The 20,879-nt window shown below is 36.7% G+C and overlaps 1 protein-coding gene and 1 pseudogene across 1 annotated transcript; one reads left to right on the top strand and one right to left on the bottom strand.

The window, feature by feature from the left end:
* Positions 1-404: 404 nt before the first annotated feature.
* LOC126800905 (uncharacterized) lies at positions 405-1,068 on the bottom strand (annotated as a pseudogene).
* Positions 1,069-14,404: 13,336 nt separating this feature from the next.
* Positions 14,405-18,105, top strand: LOC126781993 (autophagy-related protein 101). Its single transcript, XM_050507135.1, has 7 exons — positions 14,405-14,566; positions 14,663-14,699; positions 15,378-15,463; positions 15,811-15,906; positions 16,135-16,300; positions 16,412-16,577; positions 17,698-18,105. Exons 1-7 carry the CDS (start codon positions 14,534-14,536, stop codon positions 17,771-17,773), a joined length of 660 nt encoding a protein of 219 aa, XP_050363092.1. The 5' UTR covers positions 14,405-14,533; the 3' UTR covers positions 17,774-18,105.
* Positions 18,106-20,879: the final 2,774 nt, after the last annotated feature.

The raw sequence follows: 20,879 nt of genomic DNA, 5'->3' as shown, positions 1-20,879 counted from the left end.
GATGGACGGTCAAGATTAAAAAAATAGAAAATATGAATTTCTAAAAATACGTTTTAAAACCGTTAATTTCATAAATGCGTAGAAAATTAATCGAGCGATAGAAAAATATTATGCGAATACCTCCGCGCTCGTGACGATGTGTAGTCTGACACAAAAATAAAGAACCAAAAAATTGAAATCTCAAAAAAATATCGGTTAGCGTGACAGCTATGCAGAAAAGATAAAGAAACTTTTCAGGGGCTCACAATCGAGCTACAATTGATAGTTCACATTGTATTGTATGATTGACTACTACAATCTTTGTGTGGCAAAGCTTTAGGCCGAAGTGTTCTAAATAATTGTAGTGTGGTATTTTTTTTTTCATTTATAATTTCAAACACCATTCAAGAACCAACTTCAACATGTCAAGATACTATCTTGCGCTTGGAACACTTTTCTTGACCTTTCTTGGGTGGTCCTTTTCCTCGACGCTTTAATATTTCTTGCTTGTTGGTGTGCCTGTGGGGAAGCAAGTGGAGATGAATCAGGACTATAAGCAAATGAGCAATGCTATTCAAATCAGAGGGGAAAAAAGAGAGGAAAACGATTTCTTAATATAAAGTTGGTTGCAGAATCAAGAGGCTGACTTTCTTTATAGAGCAACCACCATGAAAGTGATAAGACATTAAACTATAACCTAACCATTATTGTGCTTCCTCTTATTATGCAACTCGAATGTAGTGATGATGTATTATTCTCATCCTTCTACAATGCATTGCCATTAATAATGAAATTTTACAATGTTCCTTTGTAATTTTATACGAGAAGATAACATAAGTAAATGGATAGATAATAGAGCAAATGAGATGAGCAAGAGAGCATACTCTTTTTCCTCAGCTTCCATGACTAGGGGTCATCTTTCCGGATGTCATGTGAGTACCACTAGTCCAAGCCCAATCAACTTCTTACGCATAATCTTATGCGCAGACTTCAAGTCTGTGGGGTTTAGCATATGCCCGAATAACCTTGCCTCGCCTTGGTTACCCCAGTATTAACCGCCGCATTCAAAATGCTCTTTAGACTTGCCATCTCACTTTGCCTCTCTAATTCAAAGAAAATAAAACCTTCAGCTTTCAAGGCGGAACCACAATGCAGAACTAATTCTTTCATAATTTCAATCCATTCAGGAAAAAAGAGAGGAAATAACCCAAATAAAATCATTTTTAAGTTACAGTTATTATCTCAGTTAAAAAAGAACCAGAACCCAACAGACCTTCATCAAAATAAATCCAAAACAAAATCAACATTTACCAAAACTCAAACTTGGGAAATTCCAGAAAATTACCCCACCCCAAAATCCCCATATATCTTCCTAACACAAAAGGAATTATGTGTCTCATTGCATAAAAAACATAACCAACCCCAATAAAAATTTAGTGAATCTAACTTAAAAAGAATCGAGTTATAAAAGAATAAAAAATTTTCCTTCACCAAAAAAATAAGGAATCAAATAAAGTAACATAAACTAGAAAATTGAATTACCAAAACTAAAAGATATAATCAAATTCAACAGAGCGACATTCATAGGCAACCTAAACTCTCAATAAGTGTAAGGAGAGAACAAAACAAAGTTCACTAAGCAGATGCTTCCTCATACTAGTCAGAGATTTCAAATGTGAAACTCATATATGAAAAGCAACATGAAATGAAAACATCAAAATTTTATTTCACAACACATTGATAGACATCAAACATTCACAAGACCAATTTCAAAATGAATAAAACAAAACCCCATAAAAAAACAAGAGCACAATATCTTCGAAACAGAACAAAACTTCAAATACTAAAGTCACTCACAAGTCCGAAACCATTCCAAACCATTGCAAACTGCTAATAGAAACCAAAAACCAAAACGAACAACAACAACGCGAATCAAACTAGCAACAAACCTCCTCCTTCACCCAATCCAAATCCTACGACAAAACCCATCACCACAACACCAAAATCTCAGTCCTCCCCTCAAAACTCTCTTTACTACCTCTTTGCTTAGCTTCAACCGCTGTATGAACCATGTAAGGAAATTGACACTACCATATCATCTAAAGCGGAACAATTTAATACCGAAATGAAACTTGAGGGTCTAGAATTGTGCTGAGGCATTCACTGTGGTATTTCATCGAACACTTGGTGTGCAACCCAAAAACCCATTGATTTCTACCAATAAAGTCATGTCCTTTAATCAAACTGATACTTAATACTCATTCCTCGCTACTTTTCCAACTAAAAAAAGCCAGAGAATCAAACCTATTGTGAGATTGACAGAAACAAAATTGAGAAACAAAGAGTGAGATACATGATACTAACGTAAGAGATCACTAGTGAGACAAAGGCATACGATGATTGCAATGAAACGAGATGAAGCAATATCAGTCTCAGCCGTCCAAGCCATAAAAAGACAAGTATTATCATCAAGAGAAATATCCAAGCAGAAGAAGCAACAAAAGCAACCTCAGAACAATATAGAGAATAAGTTTATAGAGAGACATACATACCTGGGTCCAAATATGGGAATCCAATTGAGAGAATTTGACTTTGAAAGCGGGAACTCCTAACGTGATACTGTCCCTATTCAGAGTGAAGCTTGAATAACATACCTAAATATTGAATCGCTTATGCTGAAAAAATTTGACCGAAGAGTGTGCCAAAATTGGAACTTCACTCTGAAATTTCATAGTGAAGATTCACTATGGATATGGACTATATATATATATATATATTTATACAGTTGCTATCCAGAGTGAAGGTTCATTCTGAAATTTCAGAGTGAAGTTCCAATTTTAACACACTTTTCGGTCAAATTTTTTCAGTATAAGTGATTCAATATTTAGGTATGCTATTCAAGATCATCTCTACATAATTTCATCCAATTTAACAATGATTTGAGATTTCAAAATTGAGATTTACACGAACGGTTCACGTTGAACAATTTTAATTCATTCATTGATTTAATCTAATTTCAATACCTTAACGATGTCCGAATTAGATGAAATTTTGTAGAGATGATCTTGAATAGAATACCTAAATATTGAATCACTTATACTGAAAAAATTTGACCGAAAAGTGTGCTAAAATTGGAACTTCACTCTGAAATTTCAGAGTGAACCTTAATTTCAGAGTGAACCTTCACTCTGGATAAGAACTATATATATATATATATATATATATATATATATATGAAAAACAGTTTGGTTATGTGATTAACTCAATTGGCATACATGCATGCACTGGGATATATGTTCTTCATCTATAAGTTTATGATTACACTGATTAGCTAGGTAGACTCCAACAGCTCCCACACAAAGAAGAGATGTGCGTATATAGAATTGAACTCGATCTCATCAGCAAACAGATCAATCATAATCAGTGGAAACTTATAGCTGCTAGGCCTACGGCTGATCGAGATAGATGGCAATTGTGATCTATAATTATAAAGTTAACATCACCTTGAAATATGAGCATGCTTTAGCGTGGATGGATCGATTGCAGGAAACCAATTAAACTACGACAAATAATCACTACTAGGGTTCCCTAAATTCCCAACTCACGCCACTGAAAATTCAGCATTATGATAGTATGTAGTTGTTAGATTACATTACCTTTTGTTTTTTCCGTTCTTGCAAAAGGATCCAAAACATAATTTTCTGCGTATATATATTCTCTTTCACTACAATTAGTGTCACCTAATGCAAGACTGAGACATGCCATTGAGTAAACTAACGAGTTATAGCTTTAGATACATCAGTCCAAATCGATCACGACGGAACCACTGAGATTACATAGATTATCTTAATCATTCACCCCATCTCAAATTTATTTTGATGTTCATTGTAATTGTCATCACAGTTATATATAATCAGGACAAGCTAGACTCGTACCTTGTTGATTTCCCCGACATCATCTATGTTGATATATATGACATGGACACAATTCACGCAAGCGAATGTATTGTTACCAAGTAAGAGAAATATATGGCCTAAAGATTATCCTCGGGGATTAGTGGCTAATTGGCACCTAAAGTCACTAGTGCAATAAAGGAAAAGAAAAGAAAATAAACAAAATGATACTCTAAGGCACCAAACTTTAGTAATACTCGTGGTTCGCCCAAAAACCTAATCACAACTTTAGCCTAGTAATGACTATTTACAATGAGTCGATAAGTTTTGGGAATTTGAATGTTTAGATGAAAAGATAAACTAAGTTAATAAAAGACAAATAAATAAAAATGAATGAAACTAAACAAAAAAAGGGGAATTTGGGTACTAGGGGTCCATCTAGCGATTTCAATTTTATAAACACATTTCAAACAAACATACATGCATCTATGAGTACCAAATCCCGTACTTAATGCTATTGTTACAGCTCCGAAATTCGAATGATAAAAATTCGAATTCGAAGCCATGAAAACTCTAAAACAATCTCAAATATATTAAAATCATCTTATCATAACAGTGTATCGAAACTGAGTCCACAACATGACTTAGTCGACTTGAATAATACATAACGAGTTTATACCTTAGTATCATAACCAATGGAAATGTAAAATTCACTTAATCCTCACCACAAACAGTAGTAACCCATATATATGTATCGTATTTACCATTTTATACACATACACAACCCACTATATTATATGCATGTCATAGTTCGATCTTTTTAAGAAAACGTAAATATGAGTCACCCCCAAGGGTAGACTCGTCATAGTGAGATTTACTCACATTTACCATAGTCCATAATCACTAAAATCTTTTTAAAATAATTTATTAGAATAGCATTTCACTTACCCAAGAACCGTAGACGATCAAGTTCACGTAATTTAAACCAAAACATATTTTTAAAATATTTTTTATAAACTAGTGATGCAACGACCATGGTGACAACTCAAACTAAATTCAATAATTATAACACTACTTCGATCATGATAATCATTGTGAGGTTTACTCACTTTATTTCCTACGTGCAACTTCCACGACACTGAAAGTAATTCCCTCACTCGTTTCGTCGGTCACCTAATAACATGATAAAATGTTTAGAAAACGATATGTAAAATATCAGGTGACGATTTCATTATAGCTAAATGCTGTTAATAAAACATTGTTCACATAACACTGTTCGTGTTTACTGTTTTCATAGAACACTATTTGGGTTCACTGTTAACAGAACACTGTTCATGCGGCGCCACTGTTTTTTGACCACCACCAATGACTATCAAATTTCACTACCACAATATAAATGACATTCCTAACAACTTTCTAGTTCACCACAAAGTCCAATTCTGAGCCTAAACACTTCAATTTAACAAAAACCGAAAAGCCCTAATTTAAAACCTATGATATATTTCTTCGATTCTCCTAGCACACAACGATTTGGGTTAAATCTTTTAGAGAGTTTGTAGTATGGAAGGAGACCTTCAAAATGGGATAAGAATCTCACCGATTGGTTGCCAGAAGAGGGAGATCCGACGAGTTGAAGTTCGGCGAAATGTGCATTATCGAGGGAACTTCCGGGCTTCACCGCTCTCAAACGGCAGCGAGATGGGGGGTGAGGCTGCCACCAATCGACAGGAGACGCAATAACCTTTCAAACGTGACTGGTGCGCCACTCTATGGTGGCCGGACGGCGGAGATCCGGAGGCCCAAAGTCGGCTGCTCGGGGAGAGAATTTCTGGATATTTTTCGGGGTGAACCTTAACGATCATGAAACCGGCTTAAATTTTGTGGAGATGATTTATACGTTATAACCTAGATATTTAACGGTGGAGATGTGAAAACTTGATCGAAAAGTTGGTTAAAAATGAAAATTCGCACCTTAAGTTAAGATAAGGACCTCATTATGTGAAAAGCCTTGTGTGTGTGTATATATATATATATATATATATATATATATATATATATATATATATATATATATATATATATATATATATATATATGGCTGCAAATACTTAGGTGAAGGGTTTAAGTGTGGTCACGCGGCAGCAAATGAGGTGAGAAGAGGACACATGTCGAACTAGGAGAGGAGGAGAGGAAGAGAAAGGCTGAATTGGAGATGCACGTGATGCTAGCTCCTTATTTCCTTAATTAAGATCTACTTTAAAAAAAAAAGATTTGGCATATCGGAGTCATACCCCTTTACAAGTCATCCCTTCTAAATGTTTGACGGCCTCCGTAGAGAGATTGACTCTCCTTGCGCATGCTGCTGCATCCACAAGGTTTTCAAACTCGAGACCTTACTTAAGCCACAACAGCCCGTTACCACTACTGCATGCATCCGCTGATTAATTACGATTAACTTAGATAGCACGTGCAACACGTTGGCATAATTTACTAATTAAGCATAGTTAGCATAAGTAGAAAATTAAACTTAATTGTTAATTAGAGTTTCTACGATTTCATTATCTTTTAGGAAAGTCCAAAATTGCTCCATTCTTGTGTCAATTCCATGTAATTTCCACATTTGTTTATTTTCTACAAAATATATACATGTTGTAGGAGAATTACTCTCTGTAATCTTTCGGTATATCTTGTCCTAATTAGTATAAGTTAGTCTAGACAAGGAATAATCCTTTATTCAACGGATACTCAATGTAATGCCTATATATAGTCTATTTATCCATGAATAAAGATGATGTTTCTCTCTATTTTGATGCGTATTACATTCTTCTATGACATATTATCAGCACATAGTTCTAGCCACGTACTTGATAACCAAGAACCCTAATTTCTGAAGAAGAAAAATTCATTATGCTATGAAATAAATTCGGCAAAAGATGACTGAAAAAAATTCATTCTGTCATGAAAATAATTGGACATAAAAAGATGAAAAATCATAAGATATCCTTCTGCTGATTTTTTTTTGCAGAAAAGTCGGAAAAAAAATTATGCCAGAAAGAATTTTTCTTTTATACAGAAATCAAATTTGACCCAAGGCACCCAGAATATTGCTTTGGAAACCCTCGTCTTCTCCGATTTTCACCGGCGCCGTTCTCCAGCCCAGGCGATCCAACAACTCAGCCTTGTGCGCGCATCCAAGCATCGATGCTGCCCCAAAGTCAGGGTCACCACCTTGTCCCTGAGATCCGACCTGGGATGCTCCAAACTTGGACCACCGTAGCGACTTCCATCCAAGAACCGACACACGAGCAACCCAGAATCCCGAGGTCTCTCTCTTTTAGTCGGCGCTCTGACGACCTACGACGTTTTCTCCTTGTCGACAACTAGAAGTCTTGAGCACGGCCCACGTTCGTCTTAGTGGCAAACCCCTCAGCTGCAAGCCTGCAAACCTAGTCGACCTGGTTTCATCGGTCATCTCTGACTAGACCACGACAAAGAGGATTTTACCTCTTCTGGTAAAAAGTCGATGTTTTCCAAAAAAACTAATCGCGTGACGATACAAAATGCAATGGTGAGAGTCACTTCGCCGCATCTTCGTGGAAATGTAGAATTGAACATGATCGTGGAATCAAGCAAGAGCAACTTATATGTTGTTTATTTGGCAAACAAACAAGTATATTTTAATTAACGTTGTTACTTTCATGCAATTTAAATTCTTCTGGATTTTGTCTTTCATCGGGAACTTTCAACTAGGGGTGGGCATAAAAAACGGAAATCCCGATCCCGTATCGAAATTCGTAGGGACAGGACGGGACGGAGGTCTAAAAACGTTCGTCCCGATCCCGTCCCATTTCATAATAGTGGGACGGGACGTTAGACGAATAATTTCTATCCCGCTTCGTCCCGTCCCGTCCCACCTTTAATGAAAACTTAAAAATTCTTATATATTTGTATCAAAATAAAACTAATTTATGTTCTCAATAACTCCAAAATTATATCAACTCAAATAATAATGGTAAATTATAATATTTTGAACATAATATGTATTTTTTTTGTTAAAAATTTCATTATTAAATGTTATTTTGTTAATGAAAAAGTAAAAAAAAAGTTTTTATTTAACTTCATAGGAAGGTGGGATTTGTCCCGTCCCGTCCCAACCGGGATTAATCCCGAGTGGGATGCATTCTTAAAAACCCTCGTCCCGTCCCGATCTCGTCCCAATTCAAAAGAGTGGACGGGACGTGGGATGAGCCCCGTCCCGTCCCGTGCCCACCCCTACTTTCAACTTCTCTTTCCTTTTCGACCTGAATCTTTCGTTTCTCGGGTAGTATACATGAAAATGATTCCATTTCCCAGCCGATGTTACTATCCGTAGCCGTTATGTGTAGCTACATGTTGGAAAAAAAATGGGACAAACATCGGTTTGCGACGAAAATTGTCGCTTATACCATTGGTTTGTGACGAAAATTGTCGCTTATACCATTGTGACGAAATTGGTCACGATTTATTGAATTGACTTACCATACTATGTGACTTGACCTCCAATTCAGTACTTGTAAGTTGTATCATATTGATACTAATAAATCTTCTCTCTTATTGATCACAACATGCGCTTGAAAATTGACATTTTCATGTTGGATGTGTTTATGCACCTAGTGTGGATTAATTTTCTTTGCTACAACATCGTTTCATTGAAAGACATAAACATTATGGTCAAAATATACAAGAGCAAGATATAAGAATTTCTTGAAGCAAGACGCTCATTATATGGAAGAGCATGAGAATATCTTCTCACTACTATGGATTTCAAAGTAATTATACATTGCAGTTATTAGAAAAAAAGAATCATAAATGTTTCGATTAATAGTTTGAATAACTACAAATCCGTGTATTTTCCCAAGTTTTTGTGAATGTATTCACCGCACAAGTGTGACCATAGTTACTTAGTCATTACATTTTGAATTGATTTCATGGTCAATATCTCAATTCAATTGTTGCTTATAAAATTCTCATATTGTTCAAGTAAACAAACATACGAGAATGTCTCGATGCATTTATGGTTTTATTACCAAAATCAATATGTTAATGCAATGTAATACATTACATACTACATGACACTACCTACATAAGCGTACGGCTTTAATTGTGGCATAAGTGAGGCTTACACAATCTTTGTGTGGCGTTATGCACACTTATATGATCTTTGATGTTGTTGTAGCATATTTATGTCTCGTTGGCATGATGAAGCCCTGATTGATGTCTTGTTATAACATGTTTCCACCTTGTTTTGGTGTTGACTTGTAGTGTTACACATCATGTAATGCAATATCCCACTGTTTAAAAATATGGTGATGTTTTTCACAAAATTCGAATTGAACTAACACTCGTACAAAATTAGGGGAGTGACAAACTATAATAGGTTCGTGAGTTACGACCTTGGTAGTATCGCCAAGATGTTCCGTCCGCCGCCCCGTTTTACTCCTAATGGCAACAAAAATTGGCCGAGCCCTTGTCTCGGCCTCTAGCATTTTGCGAGCCCCCCTGCAGCCCCTTGCGAGGTCCCCCACAGCCCCCTGCATGTCCTTCTCAGCCTCCTCCGCACGGCCTCCTCACGAACTCCTAGACTTTTTAGCTCTATGTTTTTACGCCGGTAACCATTTTTTGGTATGCCTAGGCAACACCAATCTTTGTATTTAGATCTATGGTGTATTGCGTGATATTTGCATGTTAAAATCACTCGTTAATGACGTTTGAGGGTCTAAAACCTTTAAGTAACATTAGGCGGTCATTCATGTCTACTTTAGTGCACTTGCTGAGCTTTATATTATGATATTTATATGTCTTGACCTAAGACTAGTTCTCTCAATATTCATATTTATGAATATGTTTAAGAGACATTGAGTGCATAGTTAGAAGAACTTAAAGCTATTAATGGATTTAGTTTCTAATCCATTATGACTACGAAGAGAACAATGTCTTATGGTGTTATATTCAAGTCACATGTTTTTATGTATCAAGAGAGAAATTGAACCTATGAAATGGTTTTTTGCCATAGTAGTTGTCTACGTTGATGAACTCACAATGATACCATACATAAATATTGGTGAGACAATAAGCTACTTGAATACAATTCTTATACCAACATCATTTATCACCTACAAACTCATTGTAAAAGAGTTCTCATGTATCGCTTCTAATGATGTAGCGAATCTCATGATTCGAAATAGTGTGAATTGTATTCTTTCATGATACTGTGATTCAGAAGAATGAATCGATGACTCGTTTAGGCTATTATTTTGAGCAAAGAAGTTAAACGGATCAATAAAATTTCTTCAAAGTAATGGAGTTGTAATCTATGCATTAATAAGTGCATAAGCCCCCTCTATGATCCTTCATTGACTATGCTCAATCTCTAAACCTATTCTGTAGCAAAATTTAAAGAAGTGACTACACCCTCTTACGCTAAGGAGAATGAGACATAAGATGAAAATAAAAATTGGCTTATCATGATTCACTTTGAAGATAAAGTATGTTGTGGTGATACATATATCATGGTTAAACTCAAACCATAGCACTTAGATGTTATGGAGCACCCAAAACAATGACAGAAGTTGAAAAGGCCTAAAATTTCAGGATTTACAGATTGTAGACTTGTCATTGTGAGGACCGGTTCACCTACTTTTAAGTGGACTATTGAGATGTTACTTGTGGCCACTGATTTCTAATATCCAAGGCTACCTACTTAAAATTTTGAGGGCATTTGGAGACCTAGAACATGGTGAACCGCTCGACACAAATGGTCATTGACCTCCGAAGAGTATTCCGGCCATTTCGGTGTTTTTTCCGACTGGTTCCGGCAGTGAGGCTGGTGACATTGGATTCCTAACACCCATTTTTACTTGCTCCTATAAATTTGTAGCATTCGGGGTTCAAAAATTCAGTGAACCATTCAAGGAAGTGTAAAATAGTGGTTCGGTTTTGGTTGTTGATGTGCCTAGGCTTCCAACGAACCAACAATTCGAACCATAATTACTGCTTATAGCGTGTCTTTTTTTACGTTATCCATCTATACCACCATCATTGACGTTACGGTTGTAACGATTCGCATATTAGTGTTTCCAATCTAACAATATGCATGTTTGTTAACAGATTATGTTAAACGGTTTATCGTTCATATATTTTATGTGCCAAATTACGTCTCCACAAGCGCATAATGATGAGTTATTTGATGTTGAATTTTGTCTTTGAATAAGACATGAACTTCCACCTACGGCTGTTTATATAAAGACCTTAAGAGGCGATCTCGTTTAGTCACTTTTGATGAGCCAGTTTCCCCATCGTTAGGGGGAGAGAAAAACAAGTTTGTTCTTTAGTCACTTTTAATGAGCCAGTTTCCCCATCGTTAGGGGAAGAGAAAAACAAGTTTGTTCAAGTTAAACGACTTGGTTTTGTCGTGGTTTGTCCCACTGTGCCTCATTATGTTCCTAGTAGTCCTAAAAATAGAAGTGACAAGATTAGAGATACATGATGCAACTATGTCTGTAAGGATTGATGTTCGACAGATGGACATGTAGTCACTCTTTGTTAGTGACGTGGTGACTCTACAAATATGGTAGATGGTGTCACTAGGCCGTGGCTCTTACGAAAGTGTAGAGAGACCAGTTGGTTCGATAATACTTGCTGAATGCGAGTTATGGCACAACTTGATCTATGATCAATGATACTCACTTGTCTGTCTTCTTGGAGATAGTTATCACGCCTCAATGTCAATAATAATCCAAATAAGAGATCTTGAAGAATGACCATATTGAATGAATTTGATATCGAACCATACATACTCTGTTGAAGCAAAATTCTAACATTGTAGATTGGCCTACATGGAAAGTGCTATCTGGTAGAAATTGATGGTGATGATCGACGTACGTCACTACCACAGCCTCCTGGAAAGCTATCATATTTTAACAAAGAGATATGTCATTAGTCAGGTAATCCCAACACTGCACATGTAAATCCTATCAGTTATACATTTGTTAGAAGTAGAGTTCATAGAAGAGTTTAGATTCACCTTAAGGCGTAAACTCTCTGACAAAACGCTCTGGAGTAAAAAAATGAGACAATTTGTTCTCATAATACCTTGTCAGTTAGGTAGTTTCCAAAACAACTGAATTTGTAGTTTGTGGTCACATATCATCTCTGTTAAGGATGTTAAACCAATGCCTACAAGTATTCCATGAATCAGTTGAAGTCAGAAGAAGACGTGTTTCCACCGTTTGAGCGATGATAAGTCTAAAGAGATGAAACTCCTAATATTTAAGTACGATATGTGTATGCATGTACTTGTTGTAATATATTTGACTGGACATCGAATTCGGTTTAAACTCTAAGGCCAAGATGATGACTGAGTGCGCCCACACATATGTCAATGCTTGATCACAACACGTTACGATATTAAATCGTATACCGCAATACAAAAGACACTTTAATGAAGTGATGTCAGAATTTGTCCAGATTTGTATGCAGTGGCGGAACCTGAAAAATAATCTCAGAGGAGTCAATTTTTTTGTTGGAGGGGCAATTTATACTAAATATATCACTAACTGTGTAATTAAAACCTAATTAAGGGGATAATTAATTTTCACCGGAGGGGCCGTGGCTCTCTCTGGCCTCCAAAAAGATCTGCCACTGTTTGTAGGTCAACTTCCACGGGACTTATAAGGCATCTTACTTATTGGAAAATGGTGAATTGGGTACCATTGGAAAGATCTATATATCTATTTTCCAGAGACACCAACTATTTGGCCATATCTATTAAATTGAGCGAGTCATAGCTGTTTTAGTAAGATATGACGAATTTGTTCGGAACTTGCAGCTGAGTCAAAATCGATAGAGCTTTGTGATCAGCTTCGAACGAACTAGGTTTTGAACCACATATCATTAGAAATCCACGGGTGTCTAATTTTCATAACATTTTACGGTTTATTTATACCTATTTTATCAAAGAAGTTATGATTGTTTAGGTGTGTGAATGTCATATTACGCGTGAATATGTTTTTCATTGCAAACTTTTATTTTGAGTTGTTATGTAATTCTCTTTCTTTTGATTTATGTACAAATAAGTATACATGTTTGATTTAATAATGTTTGGCGAGATTTGATATTCAAATCATTGACGCATTGTTACTTTTGAAGAATGTAAAGAGCGTTCGTATATGCTACTTATCTAAACTTCGAGATTGAGCTACCGATCAGGGGGAGTTGTTTTGCAGACTTTCTTGAAGTCTATACCATATGTTATCTTCAACTATAGTTGGTGTGTTGTGTTCTTTTTCCCTTCAACTACGCTTTTTATTTTACCTAAGAAGTTTTTGTTTTGCTTGACAAGGTTTTTACCGAAGCAACGGTATTGTACCATGACACATTAAGATTACGATATAAGGAGGAGTGTTGTAGGAGAATTACTCTCCGTAATCTTCCGATATATCTTGTCCTAATTAGTATATGTTAGTCTAGACAAGGAATGATATATAATCCATTATTCAACGGGATACTCAATGTAATTTCAGCTTATTATCAATGAATAAAGATGGTGTTTCCCCCTATTTTGATGCTTATTATATTTTTCTATAACAATACAAATGAATTAGTTACATTATAAATGACTTGAAATTAGCTTAAATCGTGTGTTTAAGTGGTAATTACGTGTTTAAAACTACACATAATCAATATAATATTCAACTGCCCCTAACATCACGTACATTAAGCATTTGAGCATGCACATCCCTGAAGACTATATATATTTATTTATTTTTTTAACCGAATAAGAGTGTGTGGCAGCTTAGTGAATTATTACTACAAATTAATCCTTTTTTAGATTAAAATTACAGTAGTAATCTCCAGCAAGATTAAAATGTTTTATTAGAATTGTGTCATGTTCTATTATAGAACACCTTGAGATTAACTAGAATTAATGAGTTAACCTTGAATCATTTTCAACTAGTTAGGGGCACATAGATGAAGGGTATGCATGTATGGTGGCACACAGATGAAGAGTATATATGGTTGGATTTTCTTGAGTCATTCCTTTTCAGACTCTATAATGTGAGATTGACATGCATTACTCTGATAACAACTTGTCAACGACAAAGATATACATGAAAAACACATGCTAGGCTTTCATAATCACATACATGGACAATTGATTCAAGCGATGAATAATTGATTCTGATCATAGAGATCATCACTTCTACAATATATGTAAAGGTAATCAAAAGAGCATTATTGAGAGAAAACTCATACTACACATTAAACTCGTTTCTTTTTCTTGAAAGGCAAGTTAATAATCTAGATTCATTGATAATTATAACTTTTGAGAACTAAACCTATATCAAACTCAGTTTGAGTAGACGAGAAAATAGTTTTCGCGAATTTGTAGAACATTTCGTCTCAGATTTGAGTTTAGAGGCCCAATGAGATAAGGCCCACAAATAAAGCATAGATCATCGTTTCCAAGATCTCTGTCACCCGCGTAGAGCCAATTGGGATTCTCAGTCAAGCAAAGACTCGATTACTTCAACTTCAACACTTCCGATAAAAAACGCCGCCGTCCAATCGCCGGAAGCTAGGGTTTCGTAATCACTCCGAATTCTCAACCCCTCATCTCCACCATGAACTGCGAAGTCTGCCAACTCAAAGAACTGGTATAGCTTCATCATCTCTATCTCTACCCTGCAATTTCGATTCAGCAGCAAATTTGATTCTGCCAAAAGAAATTGAAATTTTACTGCTTTTTACAGGAAGTCGAGCACTTTGAGATTCGTGAAGTTCTCCGCTGTGAGTTTCTGATAAGATTGAACCTTTTTAATTTCGATTTTAATTACTAGGTTATTGCTCGCTTTATTGTGCTGTATAATTATTTTGTTTATAAGCAAATCATGTTGTTAAGGTTAATCTGTGGAGGTTAAAATTTTTACAAGCTTGGTAAATTTGTTAGAAATGAGATATGTGTTTTACGGTTTGAGTTTTTGACTGCTGTGTGCGATTGAGAGACTGGAAATGTTGAGGTAACTGTACATAAAACTTGTTCAAAATGTGGAGAGTAGATTCTTGTTCTATTTCGGTTGGGTTTGCAATCTTGTTTGATTGTGCATAACTGTACTTTAGTTTGGAAATTTGCTTTCAGACTTCGTTAACTTTCAAATACATATCGAAATGGTTTAACATTCGCGATAGGCGGGAATGAGAAGGGAATACCATGAAACATTATCAAGAATTAGTTTTGCTGTGAGATTTTTTCATCTGTTGATTTGTAATAGTCTGTTAAGCATGGTGTGTCTGTTAGAGTGTGGCATTGTTTGGTTGTTAAAGCCAGGATTTCTTCTGTGTGGACATGTCCAGTGTGATTATATTTTCTATCATGGGATTGCCTAAAGTTGTTAACCTGCACTGAATATAGTATGATATTCTTTGTTTATTTCACGTAAATTTACAGCACTATGAACATGGCTGCAGGCATACTTCACACAATTGTGTTCAATCGCGCCTTAGGTCTTGTACGGCCCAAAGATGTTGATTTGGAGCTTTTTGAAATTACATATGTAAGTGTTTACATTCTCCAAAAGTTTGAGTCCCTTAATTTTGTAATGAGCAGTTAACTTGGAACCATTTTCCTTGCTTCAGCATACCATTTTTGGCATTTTCTTTGTCTGAATAATGCAATGAACTCCCAATGGAAGTATACATTACAGACAGTACCAATTCTAGCTTGATAGTTTGGTGCAGTTGTGAATCCTGATGGCACCTGAATTCTAGTTTGCTGACCAATTATTGTAGCATCCAATTTGTTGCTATATACATATATTAACTTTTGGCATTCCGAGGCATACTTTGGTCTCATATTGGTGTTTGCTATGAGTTATTCTATCTAAACCGTCCTCCTCTATAGGTACAATGTGGGGATCTGGAACTTGAAAAGAAAATAGATGAGAAGATTGAGCAATTCATTAGTTGGGTGGAGAAACACCCGAACAAGAAAAGTCAGGTTTGTCATCTGTACTTGCTATTTGGTTGTGATCACTTATGTTGCAACTAGAGTTTATTTCTGCTAGAACTAATGAGTTTTTTCTTTAAACATTTGTCTCCATGTTTGGTTCCTCATCCAAAATTATCTTCTTATAGTCTCTCTTTGTTCAATGAAAGGTTTCGGCAGTATGAATAAATATAATGATTTTAGATATGTCCTAATTAAATTCCATTATTTGTAATGTAGGTCTGCTTGGCTTTCTTTGAAGTAAAAAACAAACAGGCATCTTGGTTCACTAACAAAACAGAGAGGCTATATTGGGAACAGTGGTATATCAATTTGAATGTGGCCCAAAATCCAAAAGCACATTCTATCAAATCTCATCACTCCAAAGTTGTAGTTGATCCAGGAGGTACACTTACTATTCTGCACTGAATTTATTTCTTTGATGCTCCACTTTCTGCAACGCAGCTGACCCTAACTGTTTTTTTTTTTTTGCTTATTACCTAATTTATGACTCCAGAAAGTGCATCAGAGGAGAGGGTTGCTCGCAGAGCTGCACTTGAAGCAACTCTTCATGAAGTTTTATTCCAAATTGTGAAATTTGTGAATGAGAAGAAGGATCATGTTCCCCCCATTCCGAATCTTGAGGGTGTAGTCTCTTTTCCATATGAAATCACTATCCCAAGGTTGGTTTTCATTTTACTTAGTGATATACACTTTTTTAAGTAGGTCCTGCATAGCTAACATCTTGCCATGGGAGTGAGTATATAATCCAAAAATTTTCAAAGGCAAGTAAAGCTACTTGTCCATAGCATTGAAGTGTGATTGTTGACCTTGACTCCTTGAGCATTGAAACACTGTTGAGTTTCTTTTAATTCATCTTTGTGATTTTCAAGATGTAATAATTTTGAAAAAGAGATTTTACAGGAAATACCTTGGTGGAGAAAAGCCTCTGATTTCTCCTTCTGAAAGTAGAATGTAGTCTTATAACTTTATAAGTGTAACAGGTGCAATCATACTTCTCTTTTAATTGGCTTTTCACACTTGATTATTCCTTATCTAAACATGATTTCTATATGTATCTAAACTTTATCAAGTTTTTGTTTATGTGGAAAATGAATGAGGTTCGACTTTTTCCCTTGTACAGTGGAATCTTGATTCCGTATTTTAAGTTGCATTCACTCTAGGATGTTCATTCAGGTTGCATTTTGTTAGGTCCGGGTGTGTACAGTACATACATGTAAAATATCTATGTCATACACTAGTTTATGAGTATGGCCGCACATAAATAGAAGGCAAAAAAATGAATGATTCTTGGAAACATGTCAATCCCTTTAGCCAGCCCACAGAAAAACAGGATTAGAGCATCTGACCAGCTTTAATGAATTTTCTTGTTGAAAAAGATCAGGGCAAAATGATTAATCTAATTTAATTAGATATGAGAATAAAAATGAAATTGATAAATGATAAATGACCTGATGTAGAGCCTGTCGTATCTCATACATCTTTACCTTTGTTCCCACTCACCCAAACCATTATTCTTATGTGATGGTAGTGACATGCTAGTGTCAACTTAATCAGAAGGTGAAGCCTGGGTCTGCATCCTTGTTATATTAATACTGGGTTATAGTGAGAGTTGTGCCTTCACTCCTTCTTGATAGCTAAATATGATCGACTGCTACCAGCATCTAGCTCTTGTCTTGTTGACAAGAAGTTCTTGTTGTTGTCAATGTTATGGCTGTTTGGGAAGTTTCTTTGAAGCTCATGATTAGACTGCTGAGTTAATATTGTAATGCAATTGGTCAGTTCCTCGGACTCTGCATTTGGGATGGACATGATCAAGAGGATGCTTCAGACTGGCCACCCAACCATGCTTAGCTGATTATCTGAGTTTATGTGCTATACCAGTTCTCTGATCTGCTTCTGAAGGTAAATAAATTCTTATGTTCATAATGACTCGGAGCACTAAGTCGGTAACCTTCCGCAAAGACTCTGTCTGTGCAAGCAGGTTTCTTTCTCTGTAAAGAAGTGGTTCCAAGTGCTTAATTCCTTTCTGTAACTTTGTAAATATTCAATCATCTTTTCAGTACTTCTCAGTCATCTTGGTCATTTCTGGCATGTCCTTTAGTCTTGTATGTAGTTATGTACTGGAGTTGGCACAAGCTTGCTGAATTGGGAAAATGAATATGATGCTGTATGATAACTTTGATTGTAGGCTAAGAAGCACGGATACGGTACCCTTAATTCCTTACACGAAGTGACGAAACTATATATATCCATTTTTTACAATGTAAGCGTAACACATATAGTATAGAGAAAGAAATTAACCAGTGGTTTACTATAGTAATATGTCATAACAATTATAATCACCATTTAGCCATCTATTTAATATTTAATGGTCACTACAGCAGAATAACAATTCTCCAAAAATTAGTTTTTCTATATTAATCGTGACGACTTCATTCTTCTTCCTTCTGGTCGTCGTTGCTTTTCCAGACATCTTCCGTATCTGGGTGGCCGCTCAGATTAAGCAGCCCACGTACACCTCCTTCAGAGCATGACAACGCCATCTTGTCGACCACAAACACACCACCACTCCCAGAAGTAGCATGCTTCCAGCCTAAAAGCCCTAGTCGTCGTACTTAAAAATATAACTTTGGTCCTGACTGATGTGCTCCACACACTCCAGAATGAACATCTTCCATGGCTTTGACCGCTTCATCTTTTCCCAAGTATCGAAGGAGTACTCCGTCAAATGACCTCTGATATAAGGTTTTTTTGTAGTAGAGAAAGCGCGGTGCTCGCCGCTTGATGCTCCACCTTTGCTTGGAATCTTCGAGAAGTTCGTTGTGCTCAAGATAGTCGATAAAAGGATGTCTCCAATATTCAACATCAATGGTGTGAACTGACACTACATGAGAACTGACATATAGGAGTGAAGACTTTGTTGTCACGACCCACCTTTGGCAAATTGGGATGTCCAAAATTTCGTCTCCAGACAATGCCAAGGTTGCCGCCAAGTTTGCCAATGCGTCTGCCATTTGATTTTCTTTCTGTGGCACATGTATGAGTGTAACATTATTAAAGCCTTTCAAGAATTGTGTGGCGAGTTGGAAATAAGGTACCAAATCTTCATTTTTGACTTCGTAATTAGTGAGCAGTTGATCAATCACCAACTTCGAGTCCCCATACACTTTGAGACTTTAGATTTCAATTTCTAACGTTGTTTGCAATCCCATGATCAACGCTTGGTACTCTGCGACATTGTTGGAGCACAGTTTCCCAAGTGTGAAAGAATATGGCAATATCTGTTTTTGTGGAGAGACAAAGATAACACCAGCCCCTGCTCCGTCTGCCCTAGATGAGCCATCAAAAAACATCTTCCAAGTAGGGAGGACCTCTGCAAGGAAGACTTCCTCGTCCGGAAATTCATCCAAGATTTCCCAATCCACTGGAATAGGGTGATCTGCCAGGAAATCGGCCAATGCATGTCCTTTCACTGCTTTAACGGGCACATATACGATGTCGTTTGGTTCAATAATAATGCCCACTTAGCCATGCGCCCGGTTAGAACTGGTTTAGATAATATGAACTTAACTAGATCGGCTCGCGCCACCAAGTGCATTGTGTAAGCTTGCATGTAATGCCTCAACTTTTGAACGGCGAAGACGAGTGCAAGACACATCTTCTCTATCGGCGAATAATTCAGCTCAGGTCCGGTGAGGGTCCGACTTAAGTAGTACAAGGCTTTCTCCTTTTTGGCTTCATTTTCTTGGGCAAGAAGGGCCCAAAGTGATCTCTCTTGAGCCGCGATGTAAATGATAAGAGGTTTCCTGGCGATAGGTGCACCCAACACCGAAGGATTCGCCAGGTATTTCTTTATGCTCTCAAAGGCATTGTGACAAGCTTCATCCCATACAAACGGAACATCTTTCTTCATGAGTCGATTGAATGGTTGGCAGCGGCCAGCCAGGTTTGATATGAACCGTCTGATGAAGGCAAGTCATCCTTGGAGGCTTTTCAACTCGTGCAAATTTCTTGGCTCTGGCATTTCCTGGATGGCTTTAATTTTTGGATTCGTCTACCTCGATGCCTCGGTGCTTCACGATGAATCTGAGAAATTTTCCTGAACTGACGCCGAAGGCACACTTCAAAGGATTCATTTTTAACTGGTATTTGCGTAACATGTCGAACACTCTTCGTAGATCTTGCAGGTGATCAATTCTTTTCTTTGTTTTGAAAATCAAATCATCAACATAGCATTCTACATACTTGTGCAGCATGTCACCGAAAATTTTCTGCATAGCGCGTTGGTACGTTGAACTGGCATTTTTTAACCCGAATGACATGACCTTAAAGCAATAAATTCCTTTGGGAGTTCGAAATGCAGTGAGTTCCTCATCCTCTAAGGCCATCCTTATCTGATTGTAACCTGATGATCCGTCCATGAATGACAACGCCTCATGCCCGGTTGTCGCATCCACCATGAGCTCTATGATTGGTAGAGGGAAATCATCTTTTGGACACGCCTCATTTAAGTCACGAAAATCTACACAGACACAGATTTGTCCGTTCTTCTTCTTGACAGGAACAATGTTTGCGATCCACTTGGGATATTGAACCTCTCTAATGAAGCCTACGGCAATCAACTTATCAACTTCTGCTTCAATTTGAGGAATAAGTTCTGTTCGAAAGCGTCTTTGTGTTTGCTTGGTTGGCCGAGCTGCCGGTTTGACAACAAGACGATGAACTGCTACATTTGGATCCAAGCCAGACATTTCTTTGTACGGCCAAGTAAATACATCTTTGTACTCGAACAACAGATCGAGATATTCTTTTTCTTATTCGGAACTTAAAGACGCACTCACAAAAATAGGACTTGGGTCTTCCTTTATTCCCAAGTTAATCTCCTTAAGTTCGTCCATAGTGGCTTGCCCCCCGTCTTCAAGTTCTGGAGGAGCTTCGTCTACTTCAATTTCAAAATCTTA

The sequence above is a fragment of the Argentina anserina genome, chromosome 1 (genome assembly GCF_933775445.1).
Source record: "Argentina anserina chromosome 1, drPotAnse1.1, whole genome shotgun sequence".
NCBI lineage: Eukaryota > Viridiplantae > Streptophyta > Magnoliopsida > Rosales > Rosaceae > Argentina > Argentina anserina.
This window is presented reverse-complemented; position numbering and strand designations above follow the sequence as displayed.